At 42.8% G+C, this 19,677-nt stretch overlaps 11 protein-coding genes across 11 annotated transcripts; 7 read left to right on the top strand and 4 right to left on the bottom strand.

Annotated features, from left to right (window-relative positions):
• Positions 1-16: 16 nt before the first annotated feature.
• On the top strand, positions 17-2,134 carry SAPINGB_P003132 (uncharacterized protein; the record flags this gene model as incomplete). The annotated part of the gene is made up of 2 exons (XM_031997850.1): positions 17-304; positions 371-2,134. The coding sequence occupies 2 exons, from the start codon at positions 17-19 to the stop codon at positions 2,132-2,134; spliced, it is 2,052 nt and encodes a 683-aa protein (XP_031853741.1).
• A 232-nt stretch (positions 2,135-2,366) lies between these two features.
• SAPINGB_P003133 (uncharacterized protein) lies at positions 2,367-4,130 on the top strand (the record flags this gene model as incomplete). Its single annotated transcript, XM_031997851.1, has 3 exons — positions 2,367-2,417; positions 2,480-2,507; positions 2,590-4,130. The coding sequence occupies 3 exons, from the start codon at positions 2,367-2,369 to the stop codon at positions 4,128-4,130; spliced, it is 1,620 nt and encodes a 539-aa protein (XP_031853742.1).
• Positions 4,131-4,189: 59 nt separating this feature from the next.
• On the bottom strand, positions 4,190-6,355 carry SAPINGB_P003134 (uncharacterized protein; the record flags this gene model as incomplete). The annotated part of the gene is made up of 1 exon (XM_031997852.1): positions 4,190-6,355. One exon carries the CDS (start codon positions 6,353-6,355, stop codon positions 4,190-4,192), a length of 2,166 nt encoding a protein of 721 aa, XP_031853743.1.
• Positions 6,356-6,726: 371 nt separating this feature from the next.
• SAPINGB_P003135 (uncharacterized protein) lies at positions 6,727-7,955 on the top strand (the record flags this gene model as incomplete). The annotated part of the gene is made up of 3 exons (XM_031997853.1): positions 6,727-6,769; positions 6,834-7,067; positions 7,141-7,955. The coding sequence occupies 3 exons, from the start codon at positions 6,727-6,729 to the stop codon at positions 7,953-7,955; spliced, it is 1,092 nt and encodes a 363-aa protein (XP_031853744.1).
• Positions 7,956-9,108: 1,153 nt separating this feature from the next.
• SAPINGB_P003136 (uncharacterized protein) lies at positions 9,109-11,421 on the bottom strand (the record flags this gene model as incomplete). Its single annotated transcript, XM_031997854.1, has 1 exon — positions 9,109-11,421. The coding sequence occupies one exon, from the start codon at positions 11,419-11,421 to the stop codon at positions 9,109-9,111; it is 2,313 nt and encodes a 770-aa protein (XP_031853745.1).
• A 606-nt stretch (positions 11,422-12,027) lies between these two features.
• Positions 12,028-13,344, top strand: SAPINGB_P003137 (uncharacterized protein; the record flags this gene model as incomplete). The annotated part of the gene is made up of 1 exon (XM_031997855.1): positions 12,028-13,344. One exon carries the CDS (start codon positions 12,028-12,030, stop codon positions 13,342-13,344), a length of 1,317 nt encoding a protein of 438 aa, XP_031853746.1.
• Positions 13,345-13,375: 31 nt separating this feature from the next.
• Positions 13,376-13,647, bottom strand: SAPINGB_P003138 (uncharacterized protein; the record flags this gene model as incomplete). Its single annotated transcript, XM_031997856.1, has 2 exons — positions 13,376-13,540; positions 13,600-13,647. The coding sequence occupies 2 exons, from the start codon at positions 13,645-13,647 to the stop codon at positions 13,376-13,378; spliced, it is 213 nt and encodes a 70-aa protein (XP_031853747.1).
• A 150-nt stretch (positions 13,648-13,797) lies between these two features.
• Positions 13,798-14,196, top strand: SAPINGB_P003139 (uncharacterized protein; the record flags this gene model as incomplete). Its single annotated transcript, XM_031997857.1, has 3 exons — positions 13,798-13,809; positions 13,894-14,087; positions 14,136-14,196. The coding sequence occupies 3 exons, from the start codon at positions 13,798-13,800 to the stop codon at positions 14,194-14,196; spliced, it is 267 nt and encodes an 88-aa protein (XP_031853748.1).
• A 346-nt stretch (positions 14,197-14,542) lies between these two features.
• Positions 14,543-15,790, top strand: SAPINGB_P003140 (uncharacterized protein; the record flags this gene model as incomplete). Its single annotated transcript, XM_031997858.1, has 1 exon — positions 14,543-15,790. One exon carries the CDS (start codon positions 14,543-14,545, stop codon positions 15,788-15,790), a length of 1,248 nt encoding a protein of 415 aa, XP_031853749.1.
• A 246-nt stretch (positions 15,791-16,036) lies between these two features.
• SAPINGB_P003141 (uncharacterized protein) lies at positions 16,037-17,683 on the top strand (the record flags this gene model as incomplete). Its single annotated transcript, XM_031997859.1, has 1 exon — positions 16,037-17,683. The coding sequence occupies one exon, from the start codon at positions 16,037-16,039 to the stop codon at positions 17,681-17,683; it is 1,647 nt and encodes a 548-aa protein (XP_031853750.1).
• Positions 17,684-17,921: 238 nt separating this feature from the next.
• Positions 17,922-19,541, bottom strand: SAPINGB_P003142 (uncharacterized protein; the record flags this gene model as incomplete). Its single annotated transcript, XM_031997860.1, has 2 exons — positions 17,922-19,374; positions 19,468-19,541. 2 exons carry the CDS (start codon positions 19,539-19,541, stop codon positions 17,922-17,924), a joined length of 1,527 nt encoding a protein of 508 aa, XP_031853751.1.
• Between the last annotated feature and the right edge of the window lie 136 nt (positions 19,542-19,677).

The following is a 19,677-nucleotide window of genomic DNA, read 5'->3' on the forward strand; positions in this document are numbered from 1 at the left end:
CTAAACATTTATGCAAATGAGTCGAAAGCGAAAAATTTCGCTTATTTTAGAAAATGAAGACGATGATGCCAATATTCCCTCTCAGGGAAACTTGGGAAACGAATCAAAACATAAAACTGAAGAAATTTCATTAAGTTCGGAAAAAAATATTTTAGATCGATTAGAACAACCTGATAAAACATATCCTGCCAGCCTTTTAACGGATGAATTGTTACTAAAGATTTTCTTATGGCTTCCTTTTAACAGCATCAAAAACTGCATTCTCGTCAATAAACGATGGAACAGAGTTGCTAATGATAATAAGGTAAGTAATCTATAAAATTTATTCATAAATCAAGGTTATAAAGTTGCATTTTTTTAACACTGTTAGATTTGGAGGGATTTATACTCTTCCGAATTTTCACGAAAATCCATTTTCAGATCGAATCTTTCACTAGCTAATCAATCTGCTCCAAACAACGCAGTATTTGACTGGAAGAAGTATTTTAGAATCAAATATAATTGGAAACACGGTGCTTCTCACATTAAATATCTTTCACTATCACAAGACTCACAAAATAATCCAAATGCCTTGCATGAATCTATATTAAGTTCGGAACTTTTAGACAGTAGCGACTCTGATGAGGATAGTGAAGAAGAAAGCGAAGAAGGTCAGCAGATTAATACTACAAAACAGTGGAGTTCTTCTTCATTGGATTTACTTGTTGCAGCAAGAAATCAGCTTATTGCGACTATAGATCATGAGTGCAAATTAGTGGTCAAAAACTGCGAAGAAACAATGTCTGTTGATGTCAACGTCAAGGATTATATTCAACCTGCTTTTTCAGAACTTATTGGAATCCCTTCTACTTTAGTAATTAGTCAACTTGGATCATTTCGAATTTCTGTTGGCTTCACAACAGGATCTTTTGCTATTTTTTCACTAGAAGGAATCAAACCTGGAGATAGAGACAAGGGAGAACCAGTTCGTCTTGAGATGAAGCATATTGCTGTCATAGACCATACACAGTACGGCGCTATTCGCAATATAGTTCATCGACAAAATATTATTGCAGTATATACTGATAAGTCCAATATTCTTTTATATTCTATTGCAGACGGGAATACTAAGACAGTATCAGTTCTCAAATCTTACATCGACCCGAGTCAAGCTGTATCGTTTTCTATAAGATCTTTTCATTACCAACGCCTTCTTTTTTGCATTTCGGTGGCTTATTGCCGTCTTGCATTAAACGGTGATTGGATTCCTTATATTCAAGAGATTATATGTGCTCCTGACGGAAGCATAGTTAACACTCGAATGTCCACATGTTCTTCGGCTACAAATGTTTTCAGCACACCTATTGTTCATGGAGTATTGCCCCCATCGTCTATTTCATACAACCATCCTTATTTATTAGCTGGATTCGAAGATAACACATTATCTTATTACCACGTCAGAAGTGCAGAATGTTGTCTTGAAATCCAGCCTAAAAAACGTTTATGGGGACACATGAAGGGAATCAAGCATGTGTCTGTAAAGCCTGGTGGTGTTGCAGTTTCTGTCTCTTCAGGATTTCCTGAAATCAGATGGTGGGAACTTGAAGACAAGGATGATTCAACATTGATATATATACCTCATGAAAACCTAAATTCGCAGTCTACAAATCAAGCAGAGCTTGAGAAGTTACCAACTAAATCCGGCTCTCAAGAGGATTACGGATCCCATACTGAATCGGATACCGATAAATCACAAGGGGCTAATGATAGACTAGACCAACCCCGAACCCGCAACGAAATAATAGATACTCTTAAAAAAGACTCTTCAATACTGGCCAAGGAACAGCAGAGGCAAGAAAAAGAGCGTCGAAAAAATCAACCGACAGTCCATGTTCTTCCGCCGTTATGTCAAACTCGAAATGTTCCTCAAGAAATTCCCCATGCTGATCAGAATTTGTTGCAAGAAATTCGCAAACGAAACAAACACAATGAATCTACATACTTTTCGAACAATAAGCAAACTGGTGGATTCTTAACGTTTGACGACGAAATGATCATTTTGGAAGTACTTCAAAAAAGGAATGTATCCACCGATTTATTAAGCCAGGATAATCAATCCACTGAAAGATGTCTATTGGTTTGCGATTTTCGATAGACTTGTAAATTATGGGAACTATTTTATTTATTTTAATGTGTATTTTTAATTTTTTACTTTACAAATTTGTTGTTAAATACTTTTTTTAGAATGAAAAACAATATCCATGGTTAATTTTTTTGCTGATAAATAAATTATATAAGCATTAAAAATTCAAAGAACTATTAAACCTCTTTAACAGTCTAAGTTCCAGAGATGTGATCCGACTAAATTCCTAAACTCAGCAAAAAAAATGAGCATACATCCTTCAAGAAAAGCCCTACTAGATACAGGGAAAGATTCAGTAAGTCTGTTTAAAATTAGTTCATAGGTGTTTTCATAACTCAGACTAACGAAAATTCAAAGGATGGGACAATATCATTAAGCCAAGTTCGTAAGTTACTTGAATTTTTTTTAAACACCAAAATTTATTGACATGGCCAGTGCCTAACACGAAAAATCCCATTTAATTATAGCTCTTGCAAACAATACATTATCTTCTTCTAAAGCTCGTGATTATGTTGAATCACAAACACTTCGAAATGTGGCCAAATCATTTGCAGTACCAACTAATGACATGGATGTGCGCACTCGTTTGCGTATGTTTGGCGAACCTATCACACTTTTTGGAGAAGACAAGGCCGATAGACGCGAACGTTTGCGTGCATTAATGCTTGAGCGATACCAAAATGGCCTCCCTGTTGGCGATAATATTGATATGGAAGCTGAAAGTGATGAAGAGGGCGGCGGGAATGAAGGTGAAGAAGACGACGAATTTTACACACCTGGCGGGTTTGAACTTTTAACAACCAGACGTGATATATATTTGAGCTCTACGAAAGCGGCAAAGCGGCGCTTGAGATATCAAAAGTTTATCTCATCTTTTCCTATGTCGACAATTATTCCCTATCGACGACAAATCACACTAGACTTGCAAAAAATTGACATTTTAGGTAGTCAGTTTGTTTCTGAAAGACCAGCATCAATGGTCCGTTTCGCTCCAACGGGGAAACATTTAGCTGTCTCATCATGGGCTGGCGAAATCAAGATATATGGAGTCCCTAATCTTAACCAAATTGAAAGTGTGGGAACAATTAAATTAGATTCCGACAAGCCCTCGATAGCATGGGGACCAAGTTCCAGTTCTTCGCTTTTAGCGGCAGGGGATTCTGACGGCACTATTGGACTATATAACCTTACTCCAGCACTAAGTGATGCCGCAGATGGTAATACTAATGTGCGAGACCCGATTGCTCAGTTCAAGGGTCATGAACAGCGTATTGCGCGTGTTGCCTTTCACCCTACAGGAAAGTATCTAGGGTCTGCATCATATGATATGACTTGGCGTCTATGGGATGCTGGTACAGGTCAAGAGCTTTTGATGCAAGAAGGTCATTCAAAAGAGGTGTTTGCTCTTAAGTTTCATCCTGATGGCTCGCTGTGTGGAACGGCTGGTTTGGACTGCGTCGCTAGATTATGGGACTTGCGTACTGGCAGAGGGATCTTGTCCCTTGTTGGTCATGCACGACCAATTTATGGACTAGATATTTCCCCAAATGGGTACCATGTTGTGACAGGCAGCGCGGATGGGACGATTAAAGTGTGGGACTTGCGGCAACAGCAACAGGTATTTGATATTCCAGCGCATACAAGTATAGTTTCGGACGTTAAGTTTTATTCCTCGGTAGATGCTGTGCCGCGTGCGTTTTCCGAAAACTTTGGTGAGGACGCAATCCTACCTGAGGTTAATGAGGATAACGTTATAGGGCTGAAGAAGTATCTCTCAGAGAGTGGAACCTATCTCATATCAAGCTCTTATGACCGTACTGTTAAAATTTGGAACGCCGATACTTGGACTCATGTTTCAACACTGGAAGGCCACTCTGACAAGGTTATGTCAGCAGACGTTGTGGGCGATTTCGGTCCTAACAAACAAACATACATTGCTAGTAGTGGCTGGGATAGAACTGTCAAACTATGGACCAAAGAAGATGACGATGAAGATATTGATATGTAAAAAAAAAAAAACAAGAATATTTATATATATTGTGGATTAAATACTAATTTACTATTGTCTTAACTTATTGCGGGAGATCCCCTACGTCCGTTACCATTATTGCTTCCAGAACCACCTGATACAGAAGGTGAATTGTTCCGCCTACTATTGGAGCTGGAGTTACGCATGCCATAGCGGGAACGAGTGGGCTGATGGCGCTCGGCCTTTTGAAGACGTTTGAGATGTTCTTCAATGTTTCCAGCCCTAGTTTCTAGTTCAGCAATACGTAGGTCTTTAATTTTGCGTTCTTCATCAAAAGTAAGACGGTTAAGCTCAATTGCCCGAGATTCCAGACGAACTTCAAGTGCTTTTTTAGCTGTCGTAAGAGTTTTGACTTCCTCAAGAGCATCAGTGGCAGCTGTAGAAGCCTTTTGGTACTCTGAGCGCATGTACTCATTTTCTGTGGTACGGAGATCGGCACGTTCATTTGCTTTTTTCACCAAGTCTTCGAGTTCAGCAATGCGCACAAGCTGCTTTTCGAGAGTCGCGAGTTCTGGTGGGCCATTTGCTAGCATCTCACGTGCTTCCTCAAGATCCTTTGTTTGTTGCTCGATTTTGGTGGTAAGTTTTTCCACCTCGGCGTCAGAGCGCTCGGATTTGCGCTCTTGAACTTGCAACTGCTCTTTGAGAGTGGAAATCTGTGTGACCAGCTTCCCAGCTTCGGTACTAAGATCCTCATACATAGACTGACGCACAGAAGCCTGGGAGCGTAGTGATGTAACTTCTGCCTGGCGTAAAGCTAGGTCGCGTGTGGCATTATCCAGCCGCCGCAGAATCTTGTGCGTCAAAATCTGGCGATCGGATTGTTGCTGATAGAGCCCTCCGCCAGGAGGAGCCAAAAATGAAGTAGCGGTTTCTGGATCGCCAGGTGAGTACCGTTCGCGCTTCAGGCGCTTTGCATTGTAGTATTCATCATTTTCATTTTCATCTTCAGGGTAATAGCGATGAATATTTGGGTGGGACAGGTCGCGGCCTGATTTTGTAAATTGTTTTGGGACACCATTGGCCAGAGAATAACTATATGGCTGAGAGGTGGAAGATGAGGAGGAGTTAGACGAGTGGTTGTTATGGGAGTGACCATTTGCCTGGTTATTGCTGCTATTATCATGCTGGTTACTACTGATGGAGGTTGAATAAAAGTTTGTAGAGCTTTCAGGATCGATTGGGTGTTTTGCGTCGACATTGACTTCAGTTAGAAGTGACTTTTCTACATCTTGAGCTGAGTAGATTTCAATATCTGGTGTTTTTGGTAATGTCCAGGGATGTGTCACTGGGTCTTCGAGCCATGGAGCCAAGAATTTCAAGCCAGACGCGTAATGGGGTCGCAAGTCCACGGGGACTGAACCAGCGCGACCACGCAGCACAACAATGGCTGCAACCACACGCTTCATATAGAGGGTTTCATCGTCAGACTTGATGTTCTGGAATTTATAAACAATATGTTCAGCCGAGTAATAAGGGATAAGACGGATGATGGGTGCCGGAGTGTCATTGGCCCCACGGCCCTGGGTACGAATAGCAGTTATGTGTGCATCTTCGGGATTAAAAGTGAGATCGAAGGCAATGACAAGGTGAAAACGTTCTGAACCAATGTAAGTTGATGAAAGGTGTGAAGATGGGAACAGATGAATAGTAGAAGCTTTTTTAAAAGATTTGGTCGACTGGCGTAGATACGAGCCCGAGTAGCGACGGTAGTTAACTGCGCGGCCGAGGAGGAGGGCCTCAATGAGATCGAAAGATTTACCAGCACGCGAGACAAGAGCCACATCTACTTTCTTGTCGCGCAACATGTCGATGAGTTTGACTAGAACAGCAAACTTCCCGGAGGAGTTTGTGAGTCGATTTGGCACATCCTTAAGCAATAGGTTTGGTGGCAGGTAATGTTGGACCAAAAGGTATGGGTGAGTTGCGACAAGCTGTGTGTTTGCGTAGAGACTAGCAAGGGAGTCATGAAGAACTTGGTTATCTAGAGAGCCACATTCAAAAAACCGCAAGATGTCTGAATAATGTAATGAAACGACGTCGTCAGTGAGTTGTTTTTGGAAGGGTGTCATTGGCACTGGGAGGACATAGTCCAGTGCCGAGTTTTTATCAGCTGGTGCGCGTTTGCCTCCAGAAAAGAAGTCCAAGGAAGGCACAATGGCCGGCGGTTCTGGAGTTCCGTCGAGAATTCTGCCAAGATCCATAGTTGTGAAAAGAGGTATGTAATGAGCAGTCTATGTGGAGATGAAACCAGGTGGGTTTATAAAATGATGAAATTTCAGAAAAAAAAAAAAAAAAAGGGTGCCAACCGGGCTTATCGGGTATATGTGGGAGGGATAAAAAAAATGGGAATGAAGGTTTTTTTTAAACTTTGGGCGGCTGGAGAAAAAAAAAATAAAATAAAAAAAATAAAAAGCCAAACCGTTTTTGTTTACAAGCTTTAACTGAAAAAATAAAAAAAATAAAAAAAATTAAAAAAATTAAAAATAAAAAAATTAAGCCCACACGGGTCACATACACACACAAACACAAACACAAACAAACTATCACTAACAAACCAAATTAATACATCAGCATGACAACAGAAGAAACATCCGACCAAAAGGCCATCTCATCAGGTAAATTTGGAAATTATAGATTTAAATTTGTCCGATTATTAACATTTTTTTTTTTTTTTTTCAGAGGAGGTCGCTCTTTACGATCGCCAGATCCGACTCTGGGGCATGGAGGCCCAGACGCGTATGCGCAACTCTCGCGTGCTTATCGTCAATGCCGGTGCACTTGCCAACGAAATCATAAAAAATATTGTTCTTGCCGGTATTGGCTCTCTTACAGTTCTCGATTCGCATGTTGTCACTGCTTCTGATTTGGGTGCTCAATTTTTTATCAACGACGACTGCATCGGTAAAAACGTGGGTGGCAATTGTTTATTGTTTATTGTTTATTGTTTTTTTTTTATAATATCCTAACAATCATTGATAGCGTGCAGAGGCTGCCCTGCCAGCAATCCAAAAATTGAATCCCCGTGTCACAGTTACAGCTGATACAGGATCTCCACTTGAGAAGGATGCCGAATGGTATTCTCAATTTGACGTTACGCTAGGTACCCAGCTCACCTATCCAGAGATTGAGTACATCAACACACACACATCGCGTTCTACGATTTCTGACAGCTCGCATCATCTGTTTTACGCTGCATCCATCTCCGGGTTTTATGGATACTGCTTTGTCGACTTGGGTGACAATTACAACTTTACTATCCAGCAAGAACGCGCGATAACAGGCCTGCCAAACCCGGGTCCGGAGAGTCGTACGCGCGCCATTGTGTCAGTGACTCCTGCTACTTCTAAGGAGGGCAATATCATTACTGATACGATTCTAAAGTCTGAAAAGTATGTGCCCATATCAAGACTCGTTGTTGAACCAGAGTCCTCTACGCCAATTTCTCTTGGTACATTGTTTGAAGCCAAGCGTCGCGCTCTCAAAGTCAGCCCGCTGCTACTGGTGGTTTTGGCCGTTTTCCAGTTAGAAAGCAAAAATAAGGAGTTGACCGCGGGAAATATTAAAACTGCGGCACTAGACTATGCGCAAATACTTAAGCTGCCAACAGAAATTGTGACGGACCAAGCTGTGGAGACGTTTCTTGCCACAAAAGGGGCAGAGATTTCGCCTGTGGCCGCGGTTCTTGGTGGAGTTGTTGCCCAGCAAATCCTAAATGCGATTTCTAGAAAACAACAACCGTTACAGAATCTGCTTGTATTTGATGGAGTAGCCAGCACAGGACCAGTTTATACAGTTGCTTAAAGTAAATATTGTTGATCCTATGAGCTTTTTATACTTATGCCACTAATCAATACTTAACAGTAGCTATCATAAAGTATAAATGATCATATATTTATTAAGAATAGGCTCGAAAAGTGAATGAATTTGATTAATAAAGAAAAATTTAATAACCTTAGGTTAATAATGGTTGTGTCCTCTTAGAACACAAGCGTTGCACACCATGACCTTTTTAAGTATAGCTTGGAGAACTATACTAAATGCGTTGTTATCATGTTTAAGACCCTCGATTCCTTTTTTCATGTACATAACTCTAGCACTATTCTTTGAGATTTTTGTTCTTTGTCGGCCTTTTCAATTCCCATAAGTCCTTTTTTTTTTTTTTTTTTTTGGTTATTCCTACCAAATCTTTTCAATGTACAACACCTACTGCAAACAGTTGCTAAAGATCTGAGTGCAGGCTACCAACTAGTGAAAAATGCTTCCCAAAACCATAGTTTGTGCATTAAGATCTAAGAGGTTGGTACCAAAGAATATTTATCTAAACTATCCAGTTAAAAAATTTCCTCTTCTTAAGATAAATTATTGTCTAATACATATTTAGGTGGAAAATGTTGGTTACTTATATTTTTAACCTATTTTTAACTTTTTTTTTAAACCATCTAGGGAGACAACGTTGGTAAAGAGATACAAGTTGCTCAGAATATTTTAACAACTAATAATTAGTAGTTCCCCAATCATGATTTGGAACATTAATTATCTTGTTTATCATCTAAATTTTCTCTCCTGAAACTAGAAGTTGCTCGTAAGCATTTTCAATTATAATTAAATTTGATTCCTTAAAATATCATGTTGGACTTGTAATATCTAACGTAAAAGTTAAACATGGACTTAAAATGCCTAATAAATATGTTGGTTAATATTGAAATACCCAAATACTTTGTAAAAATAAAAATACAAAAATAGATAGAGAATCATTTATTCATTCCCTCTAAAGGACACGATTTACGCAATATTGCTTTTATCACTGTACTAAAAGTGACTGAGTTTAACAATGCCTGGAAATTCAAATTTTTTTACATTTTTTTTTACAACTATTATTATTATGATTCTTAAACTTACAAGAAAAAAAAAGTACCCTCCAAAATATATGGCTTACACACACACCTTTCCCATTCTAATTAGCCAAAACGACAGTTTGCTGCAAATGCTCCATAAAAGTCTGCAGGGAAACATCATCAGTCAAAACAACAGTGGTACCAGCACTAAAACCGCCATAAGTTTCAGCATTCTTAGGAGTAGCCGAAGGATTAAGTCTCGACAGTAAGAAACGGGCCTGCGAGCCACCAGCATCAGTATCGATGAAGCGGGGAAGTGGGAATCTATCAATAAGAAGCTCAGAGGCCTCCTTGCGTGGTGCGGCGAGAAGCTCTCTAAAGTTGGCATGGTTGTCCTGGTCTTGGAAACCAGCCTTACGCCATTGGGCAATGTTTTCACCATGGAAAATCAAAATGTGGAAAAATGTATCGAGCAACAAAATGGCATCGGGTTTTATAGAAACCGAATCCAAAAGGACAGGCTCTGGTGGGCGACCAAATGTGAATGAAATCAGGGTGGGCTGAATCATAATCAGGGAGTTTGTCAAATCCTCTCTGTTCAAGCAGTGTCTGTAAAAGGCTGTCTCATCAGGAGAGTTGTTAAACACCTGTAAGAATTGTGACCGTCGCAAGTGGTACATAAACTGTGGGTATAAGCTAAAGTTACCCAAAAGACAGAAAGTTGATGGATCACCCTTGCGGTAATCGGCAAACTTTTGACATAGATTGATGAGAGTACGATCAATCCAACGTAAAATATCGGGAGAACCTTCCATCTCAGCCTTGTAAACAGCTATCCGGGCCATAACGACAGCAGCTGCTTCCTGATCAAAGGAAAGAGCAACATCTGGCGATCCACCAGAAACAAGAGCACGAGCAAGTGTTGTAACTCTAAGACGAAGTGTGCCACTAGAATGCTGATAATGAGTAATGTATTGGATGAGGGCACGTTGATTGCTCTTATGCGGAGTAGCATTGTTAGTGCCACCTTGAGAGACAATCTCAAAATAAGTGGCGTATGTATGAGCAGGTGTGATAGAGCTCATCTTCCATGCTGAAGTTCGTCCGATGCCAATCTCTGTATCAGAAACGCAGGCAGAGCGCTTATTAAGAGACACGCCATGACCAATAAAACCGGTGATTTTAAGTTCCTTTGTGGTATGAACGTCCATGGAGGCATTGAAGCCCATTTGCAAAAAGCCGTTCGAGTCCTTGGCGAAAATACGCTGAACACTCTGCTTAAAAATAGAAGTGGTGAAAGCATCAGAAAGAATCATGACACCACCAGTAGAGTTTGAGAGGGAACTCATTTCTTGAAGACCAACCTGGTCGTAGCAGCCAACACACAAATCGACAGCATGGCCATTAGAAGAAGCGCGCTTAGCAAGACCTTCGTAAAACTTGACAGCCTTATCAAAATGAGGAGCTGTTTGATTGGCAATATTGTGGTGAGAACGAAGACGCTCCTTCAAATCGGTGGAAACAACCAAACCGGGGCCCTTTGTGGGAGGGCCAGCAGCAAAAAGCATGACGCGAGCGCCAGTTCCAGGGAAGTTATGCTCGAGGAGACTGATGGCGACAGAAAGAGCTGAACCAGTGCAACGGGTGTGACGCTGGTCATTGGGAACAAGCCACATGTCCTTTTGAATCTTTTCAATAAGGTTTGTGAGCTGGAACTCGCATTCTTGTACAGGCTGGAGGAAACGTGAGTAGCCTTGTTGAAGGATGGCGGCGGCCGGGTTCTGGGCAGCTTGGTGGCCAGGAGCCATAGAAATTGGGTGAGGGTTAAGACCGAGTTTGGACTGAAGATCCTTGGGGGTGACTTCCTTGTCGCCACGGAAAACATGGAGCTTACTGCACTCAGTGTAACCAAGCTCGTGGAGAAAGACCATGGAGCCAAAAGTGATGAGACCAACCAAGGCATTGGGAGGAATAAGGGAAAGGGAAACGATAAGAGTGTCCTTCAAAGCCTGGAGATTCTCATTATCCTGGCAAGTGTCGACTACAAACAAAAAGATTGGAGGGACAGCAGCTGGGCGCGAAAGCACGTATTCAATGGTGGTGCTTGTTGGGAGCAGTTCATGCGGGAGAGAAGCCTGTGAAATTTCCTTATAATGAGGAGGCAGCTGGTTCCGGCTAAGACAGAACGGGCAAACCCAGACACGGGAGCGAAGATCAAGCTGGCAGTAAGGGTTGAGGACGGCTCGGCAAGGATTCTTGCAAGTGATTGGGTCGTACTGGAGGATAGGGAGGTCGGGTTTTTCGCGCAAAGGCGTGTAAAGAGACGCAATGGGAATGACTGTACGCGAGGCCTCAATCTTGGTGTTGGGGAAGGAGTTCCAGGAAAATCTGACTCCGTCAATCTCCTCTGCGTTCTCAAATTCGGCCTGCATTGTTGTAAAGGAGAAGTTATGGCTAAGTGAGAAGATTGCTGAGAGGAGGGTTTGGATGGAGAGGATGAAAAAAAAATGAAGGAAGAAAGTTGGTGAGGTGGTCTGAAAAAGGAGGTTTGGTGGAGGACTTAAACACCACGTAGCCTTTGCGGTTAGGCGGGTTGGTGGGTGCGCTGACAAAAACAAAAACAAAAACAATAACCAAAACAATAATAAAATAATATATATAGCAAGACAATAGCCATACAATAGCCATACAAGCATAACAACGCTTAAGAAGCCAATGCAGCATGGCAACCGGGTCCCAAGCATATCATAAAGAGCAAATATTTTACCGGGCAATCTTAAAAATTCTCGAGTTTTTATACTTTTCACCTCCGATCACCCGCTTTTGAAACTCGTTGAACCCGCGTTCAAACGCCAGCTCACATTCAGATCCGCTGAGTCACGGCTTATGTCATTTTCCACTAGCTAAACCATCTATGCTTAGCTCCCACCGCCAAAACCGTCATTCCCAGAATCACCCGCGATCTAGGATTCTCCCAATAAGCACCACCAACGAAACAATTAAGTCTCTCTGCTAAAAAAAAAATCAACCAAAAAGCAATGCCATTTGACACATCTGCTATAGCCGTCTTTGGAATAGCAACAGTTTTCCGTACGGCTATTCCATTGCTGGTGCCATCGCTTCAGCCCGTGCTGGATGGTCGTGTTGAGATCACGACCCCTGTATCTTCTTTTAAGCGACTTCAGGAGGGCTTATTCTTGTACTCGTCGTCGTCTATATCGGCGACTGGCTCGTCGATCTACGAAAGTGGCGTCTGCCACCATTCACCTCTTTTGGTAGCCTTTTTTTCTTTAATTAAAGAACATGGCCTTCCATTGCATTTACCTTTTACAATTGCCGATATTGTTGGCGCTCTTTGCCTTTACGCAATTGCATCAACACTACAGGCCCGCTCTCAAAAACAAGCAGCAGAAACCTCAAAAGAAAAAAGCGAGCAACTGCCACCACCAAGTGCATTTTCACCTGCTGCAGTTGCAGCCGTTTATCTCTTCAATCCATTTTCCCTTTTGGCATCTTTTGCGCATTCAACAAATGTTTTGACCAACACTCTGGTGTTAGCAGCTATTGCATCAGGCCTTGTTGTGAGACGACCTCTCATTGCTATGCTTTTTCTTGCTCTAGCATCTGTCTTATCAATATACCCACTATGCTTTTTACCTGCATTGGCTGCTGTTTCACTCGAGCCCCTTGCTGTCAGAAATGTGCCCACTCCGATATCAAATGGCAGTAGACTTGCTAGCATCAAAGCCTGGGCCCTCCTCATTACATTCTTTTTGGCTTATGCCGGACTTTTTCTCTACATGTCGTACGTCGTTGCTGGCTATAGCTGGAGTTTTGTTGAGTCTACATATTATACAGTCCTTATGCTCAAAGACTTGACTCCAAACATGGGATTGTGGTGGTACTTTTTTGTGGAAATGTTTACCTTTTTCCGGCCCTTTTTCCTCTGTGTGTTCCAGCTCTTTGCTACGTCATTTGCCATTCCAATAACAATCCGCTTTTACACATATCCTCTTTTTGCTCTTACTATAGTTTCGGGCACTTTGGCACTGCTCAAGCCGTACCCTGAGGTTACGGATCTGGGGTTTTATCTCTCACTTCTTACCCTTTTCAAACCTGTATTTGTGCTGCTACGTTTCCGTCAGGCAGTTGCACTTGCGTTTTTATACTCGTCGGCGCTGGCCCCGACGTTTTACCATTTGTGGATCTACTTAGGCTCAGGAAACTCCAACTTTTTCTATGCCATCACTCTAGTTTATGCGCTGGGACTGAGTTTATCACTTACCGACACCATTTGGGTCGGAATCCGACTGCTCTACGACGGTGGGAAAAACCCACGCGTCACGCAAATATAATTAAAAAAAATTAGATGTGAATAATATATTATCAACTGGTAGATACGGTGCTGATAATCTTGTCTAACCGATGAGTATCAGATAACATAGTTTCGTGGTTCTCAATGGCAGTTGCAATGTCATCATGGATAGACTTGACAATGGTTTCTACCTTTGCCATCATGGTATGCATCTGCTTGAGAACCTGTAGGTCTTCCTATAAAAAGTTAGCTACGGTAATAAAAAAACAAATAAACGAAGAATCCAAAGCGCTACCTTTTGCTGGGTCTCCTGAGTTTTGGAGGGTTTTGCCACAGGTGTCATTGCGATTTTCGTGGTGATGTTTATTAGGCTAGAGAAATATTTTTTTTTTCTAAGCTTAAAAAAAAAAAAAAAATTGGGTTTTCACCACCAGTAAAAAAAAAAAATTTCACCAAAACGTTTTGCTTCTTCAACACACACAACCACACCAACATGGGAGGCACTGTAAGTAAAAGAAGTCTGTTAATGTTTACGTTTCAGACTCAAAAAATATATATATATATAGATCTTATCTAACTCGTGTTCAAGTTTGATCCTATTAATCCTAAACCATTTCTTCAAGGCTTAACTGGCCACGGCGTGATTGTACGTCTGAAGTGGGGCGAGACTGAATACCGTGGTCGACTAGTGTCTGTGGACTCATACATGAATCTCCAATTAGACAATGCTGTCGAATACATTGATGGTGATAAGAAGGGTCAACTCGGTGAGATCATGATTCGGTAAGTTAAACTAACTTGTTTGTATATATATTTATTCTAACATATCAGATGCAACAACGTTCTATGGGTAGCCGAAGATAGCTCCTCTGGTGACATTGACATGAATTGATAGTCTATGTTTTTTGATGCTAAATACAACGGCTGGATATTTGGCACTGCTCGACCGCAACCATTTGATTGCCATGAGTCTTTAAACATGGCGTAGTTTGCTTTTGTCTTATCCGAGAAGGCTGCTTTTATTTCTCGCAAGTTTGCTCGGTAACCTTAAAAACGCCGTATATAAATAATTTAAGAACTGCACATTATTGTTTTTTTCCTAAATCTTTTTTTTATTTTATTTTATTTTATTTTATTTTATTTTATTTTATCTTTTTTGTCTATAATACTTTTCACCAATATCTCTTTTTTTTTTTAATTAATTATTACACAAATTTACTTCAATTGACTTTAGCAAAATGACTATCGACCTCAATCAACAAGGCATGGAGACTCTCCGTTTAACTTGGAACACTTTCTGGGACAAACATTGCCACGGATTCCGTAACAAAAACAAATCGGACGGTTCCTACACAGATGACGGTAAATACACAGTCTGGCCTTTATCTGTGCTTGCCCAAGCTGTAGTTGATGCCATGCGAATTTACCCCCAGGACGCCCATCAGTTTGTTGAGCCTGTTTTCCGCGTGTTTGATCGTTACTATTCTCCAAAGTATCATGCTTACTGCGCCTCAGAGAACTTTGACGGTAACAATGATGTATATTTTGACGACAATGCCCAGGTAGCTTCTGCATTTCTCACAGCTTTTGAAGTCACAGGTAACCGACATTATCTTGACAAGGGCGCTGAGGTAGTAAGATTTCTTCTCACTGGTTGGTACACAAGCGAGCCCTATGGTGTTCGATGGCACGTGGAGAAGGATGGCTCCAATACATGTACAACGGCAGAGTGCGGAATTGCAGCACTACGTTTGGAGCGACATATGGATCCTAATGACAGCTATGCCCGTACACTTGTTTCATTTGCATCAGATTGTGCACGCTGGGTTTTTGACCGCATGCAAGACCAAGACGACAAGCTCATTCGTGATGGATACGTTCCCGATAAAGAACATAACGAGTGCGGGAACGGCTACCGTATAGACGGTATGAAGTGGACTTACAATCAAGGTACTCCGTTGACTCTTACTTCAATGCTTTACTGCAAAACAGGTCAAGACTGGTTTAAGGAAAAGGCAGAACAGCTTGCCCTTGCAGTCACAGATACTAACACCACCATTTTTGACCGAGACACACCCAATCACGATGCCCGCTTTTACCGTGATAGTCTTTACTTTTACCAATTGCTGGCAGAGGGCTTTGCCGATTTACACCTGTTTATTGGACAGCGTGCATCACAAGAAGTATTGGATCGAACTCGCCGTGAAGCCATTCGTGTGGTCAAGTACATGAACCGCTACATGCGCAATAATGAAACTGGGCTTTATTTTCAAACATTTGAGATTTTCCGCATTTCGGAGCAGGGTCAGCGCGAATACCACCAGCTTACTGGTACCGACAAAAAGTATGAGCCTTCTGAGGGAGAACGTTGTCATGATAATCATGTCCCGGTTTGTGACCGAAAACTCACTCATTCGCTGATTTCTTGCGCTTCTGCCGCCCGCATTTACTTCCAAACTGCACGTTTGAGCCCTTCCGTGGATTAAGCATATTGTATTATGCGCGGCGCACGATGTTACAGGGGAAATAGCAATAATTACACGTAGTGATGATTTTTGTAACAAGTTTTAGTTGCTGACTTGAGAGTTTTGTATTTTTTTTTTAGTTTTTTTAATTTTTTCACAAGGTTTTCTTTTTTTTATTTCCCCCCTCCTCCCTTTCAAACAAAAGAGATAATTTTTAGTTTTTTTAGTTTTCTTTTTTTTTTTAAGTTTTAAACAAAGCCTTGGAAAATGACTGAGGAAAAAAAATTTGAAATCGTCCTTGACGCGCCGGAAGCTGATGACGATGCTATGGTTGACGTGGAAGCTCCGAGAGCGGAAGCTCCGAGCACCGAAGTGATAACAACGTCTGCTACAACTGAAGTAAACGAACGCGACGAAGAAACTCTTAAAAAACTGCGACTTGACGCTCTTCATATTCAAGGTGTCGATAATCTATCTAGCGAGCAAGTCCGTCGATACATCCGGCTCGTCACTAAGGTACGCCGGTTTACTCTTGAATGGGTCAATGATACCTCTGTCAATATCAACTTTTTAAGTCCCGACATGACTCTGGAGGCCTTGCGCCAGTTGGCCGTGTCTCCTCCTGTTCCAGACCCACAGGCTGCAGCTGCAGCTGCAGTTGTTGCGGCAAACGGTGGCCCTCCAATTCCGGTCCCACCACCTCCACCTGTGGTTGACGCGCAAGGCAATCCATTAGATGATGATATTTTGCGCCAGCAAGAAGCTGAGTACGAAAATTTAGTGCACTCTGTGGCACTTGTTGCTGCATTTGTGAACCACGCGTATGATTTGGAGGCTACAATTAAAGATGGGTCTGCCAGCAATGTGGCCCAGTTTTTCTTACAAGAACGTGAAACAGTTCCATTCCCGGTAGATACAGCTCCTACAGTGATCAAAGAAGAGTTCGAAGATCCTCAGCAGCAACAGCAACAGGAACCAATTGCAGATTCAAATGAGTCTTCCAAGTCGATTTTCATTGTGCGGTACGCAATGGATTCTGACGTGAAAGTACGTGGATCGCGGCAAATGTCACGGTATTACCTTGTGCATGGTGAGCCGAGCGTAGAAGACGATTTGATTACGTTTGGTAGCATTCGAAATTTTGACCGAGACGAGCAACAAAGACGAGAAGATGAAAAGCGGAAGCTTGAAATGACAGAAACAGTTCAAGCTTTGGGTGAAGAAGTTGATGCTAACAATGGTGAAATTCTTCCGTCGCGAGTACTGCGTCGTCTCGAAGGACGTGGAAGTCGTGGAGCCGGTTCTGAACTTGATGATGTTACTCAAGAAGCTTTTAACGAAGGCAGTGATAGCCTTCAAGGTAGAAAGCAAGAAATGGATGAGATCTCAGCATCGACTGATAGACGTGGTGACAGCAATAGTTTGTTTGGCCGGATTGGACGGTCGCATGGTAGTGACAGGCATTCTAGACATTACCGGTCACACCGATCACGGTCCCCAGACCGCCGAGAAGGTTCGCGCTCTCGTTCACGGTCACGGTCTCCGGGTTTTGGTGGCAGTCGTGGAGGTGGCCGTGGTGGTGACAGATGGCGTTATGATGGACAACGTCGTGGTGATAACGAGAGGTCGTATGGGCGCGGTAGAGACGATAGCCGGTGGAGAAATTCAAGACGGGACTCTGATTTGCGAGGATCAAGTACCGGCAAAGATAACCGGTGGAAACACGATCTGGGTTATGATTCAGAGCCCAAGAGAGTAGGTGGAGTGTGGGAGCACGATTTACATGACGATGTTAGTACAAGCGCAACCAAGGCTGGGACGGCGTTTGGAGAACGGCTATCGTTTGGAGCTTCTGAGACCGATAGCGGAGCTGGCCGACGGCGGCCGCGACGCAGAGCCCATGATCACTATTGATGCAAAATAACAATTAAATACCTTTGATAGAAATAAGCTTACAATTTGAAATAATTGGTATATTTTTTTTTTCATTGCATACATTCATTAAGGAAGCAATTGGCCTCTATTTAGTTTTATTTTATTTTTTTTTTTTCATTTTTTGTTTTTTAAAAGGGGAAGAAGGGAAGGGTGGAGTTTATTATTATTGTGGGGTGATGGTTGGGGTTTTCATCTCTTTTTATTTTTTTCAACTTTATCACAGCATAAGTTCAATGGGGTTCTCAATAACCTTCTTGAGAGCCTTAATCCATTCGGCACCAACAGCACCGTCAACCACACGGTGGTCAAAGGAGGCAGTGACAGTCATGACAGAGTCAAAAGAGATACCAGACTCAGACTCAGGGTCCTCAATGGCGCGGCGCTCGGTGGTGCCGACAGCCAGAATAGCACTCTGGGGCGGGTTAATAATAGCCGTAAAGTTAGAAACAGCGGGGTTCATTCCCATGTTAGAAATAGTGACAGTGCCGCCCTGGTATTCTTCAGGAAGAAGTTTACCCTCACGAGCGCGCTTTCCGAGAGCCTTGATTTCGTTAGAAATATCGGCAAGGCCCTTGAGGTTAACGGCCTTAACGACCGGCGTGATGAGGCCCGTGGGAGTGGCCACAGCGACAGAAACATCCACGTTTTTGTATTGGCGCAAAACACCCTGAGCATCAAGCCAGGATGTGTTGACAGTAGGAACCTTGAGGTTAGCAACGCCAATGGCCTTGATAAGCAGGTCATTGACGGAAAGCTTGAACTCGCCGGGCTCAGCAGCATCATTCAAAGCAGCACGGATCTTAAGCAACTTGGAAACTGAAATGGTAGAAGAGACAGTATAGTGGGGGGCGTTAACCTTGGACTGCTGGAGACGAGATGCAATAGTCTTGCGCATTTGCGAAATAGGAATGTCCTCGTAAGGAGAAGTGGAAGTAGCAACAGGAGCAGCGGCAGCAGCAGCAGCAGGAGTGGAAGCGGCTGCAGTAGCGGCTGCAGGAGCAGCAGCAGCGGGAGCAGCAGTGGGAACCCAGTTCTCAACGTCACGCTTGATAATACGGCCATCGGGACCAGTACCCTTAATGTCCTTAAGAGGGATGCCTTTTTCAAGCGCAATCATCTTGGCAAGAGGTGAAGCCTTAATTCTATCAGAGGAAGCAGCAGAAGTGGCAGGTGCTGCTGCTGCTGCCGCAGGGGCTGCGGGTTCAGCAGATTTGGCAGCCTCGGGAGCCGCGGGTGCCTCTTCCGGTGCAGCAGCAGCTGGGGCTGCGGCACTAGCGGGGGCAGAGCCTGCGTCAGCAGCAGTGAAGTCTGCAAACGCCGGAACATCAGCAGCATCCTCTACATAAACACCAATGGGGGTACCGACAGGAACATCCTTAGCACCCTGTTCAATAAGAATCTTAGCAAGATAGCCATCTTCCTGAAATTCAAAGTCCATTTGGGCCTTGTCGGTTTCAATCTCGACGAGAATATCGCCAGGTGAAAGCTTGTCGCCAATGGCCTTTTGCCAGGCACCCACGTTGCCGACTGTCATGGTAGGCGAAAGTGCGGGCATACCAATGACGGTGTGTGAAGGGAAAGACTTGGAGGCATAAGTGCGGGCTGCCAGCAGCAGCATTTGGTGGTGATTTTGGAAAGAGGATGCTAGTGGCAGTGTAGGTACTAGGCGACTGCAAGAGGAGATAAGAAAAAAAAAAAAAAAAAAAAAAAGTTAGCCAAGTGGGGTCCTGGAACTCAATTGAGCCCGAAAATAACAAACATACGTAGTTGCAGAAGCTGAGCGGATAGCAGAGCGCGAAAGAGCGGCCCTAGGGGCGTAGAGAAGAGCAGTGGCCATTGCTTAATAGAGGAATTGAGAGGTTGTTGTGGTGGTGAAGATGAAAATGAAGATGTAGAAAGAAAAGAAAAAAAAAAAAAAATAGTGGTGGTGGTGGTGGTGGTGATATGGTGGAAGAAGGTTTGCTATGGTGGTG

Source organism: Magnusiomyces paraingens, assembly GCF_902498895.1.
Source record: "Magnusiomyces paraingens strain CBS 517.90 genome assembly, contig: contig2, whole genome shotgun sequence".
Taxonomy (NCBI): Eukaryota; Fungi; Ascomycota; class Dipodascomycetes; order Dipodascales; family Dipodascaceae; genus Magnusiomyces; species Magnusiomyces paraingens.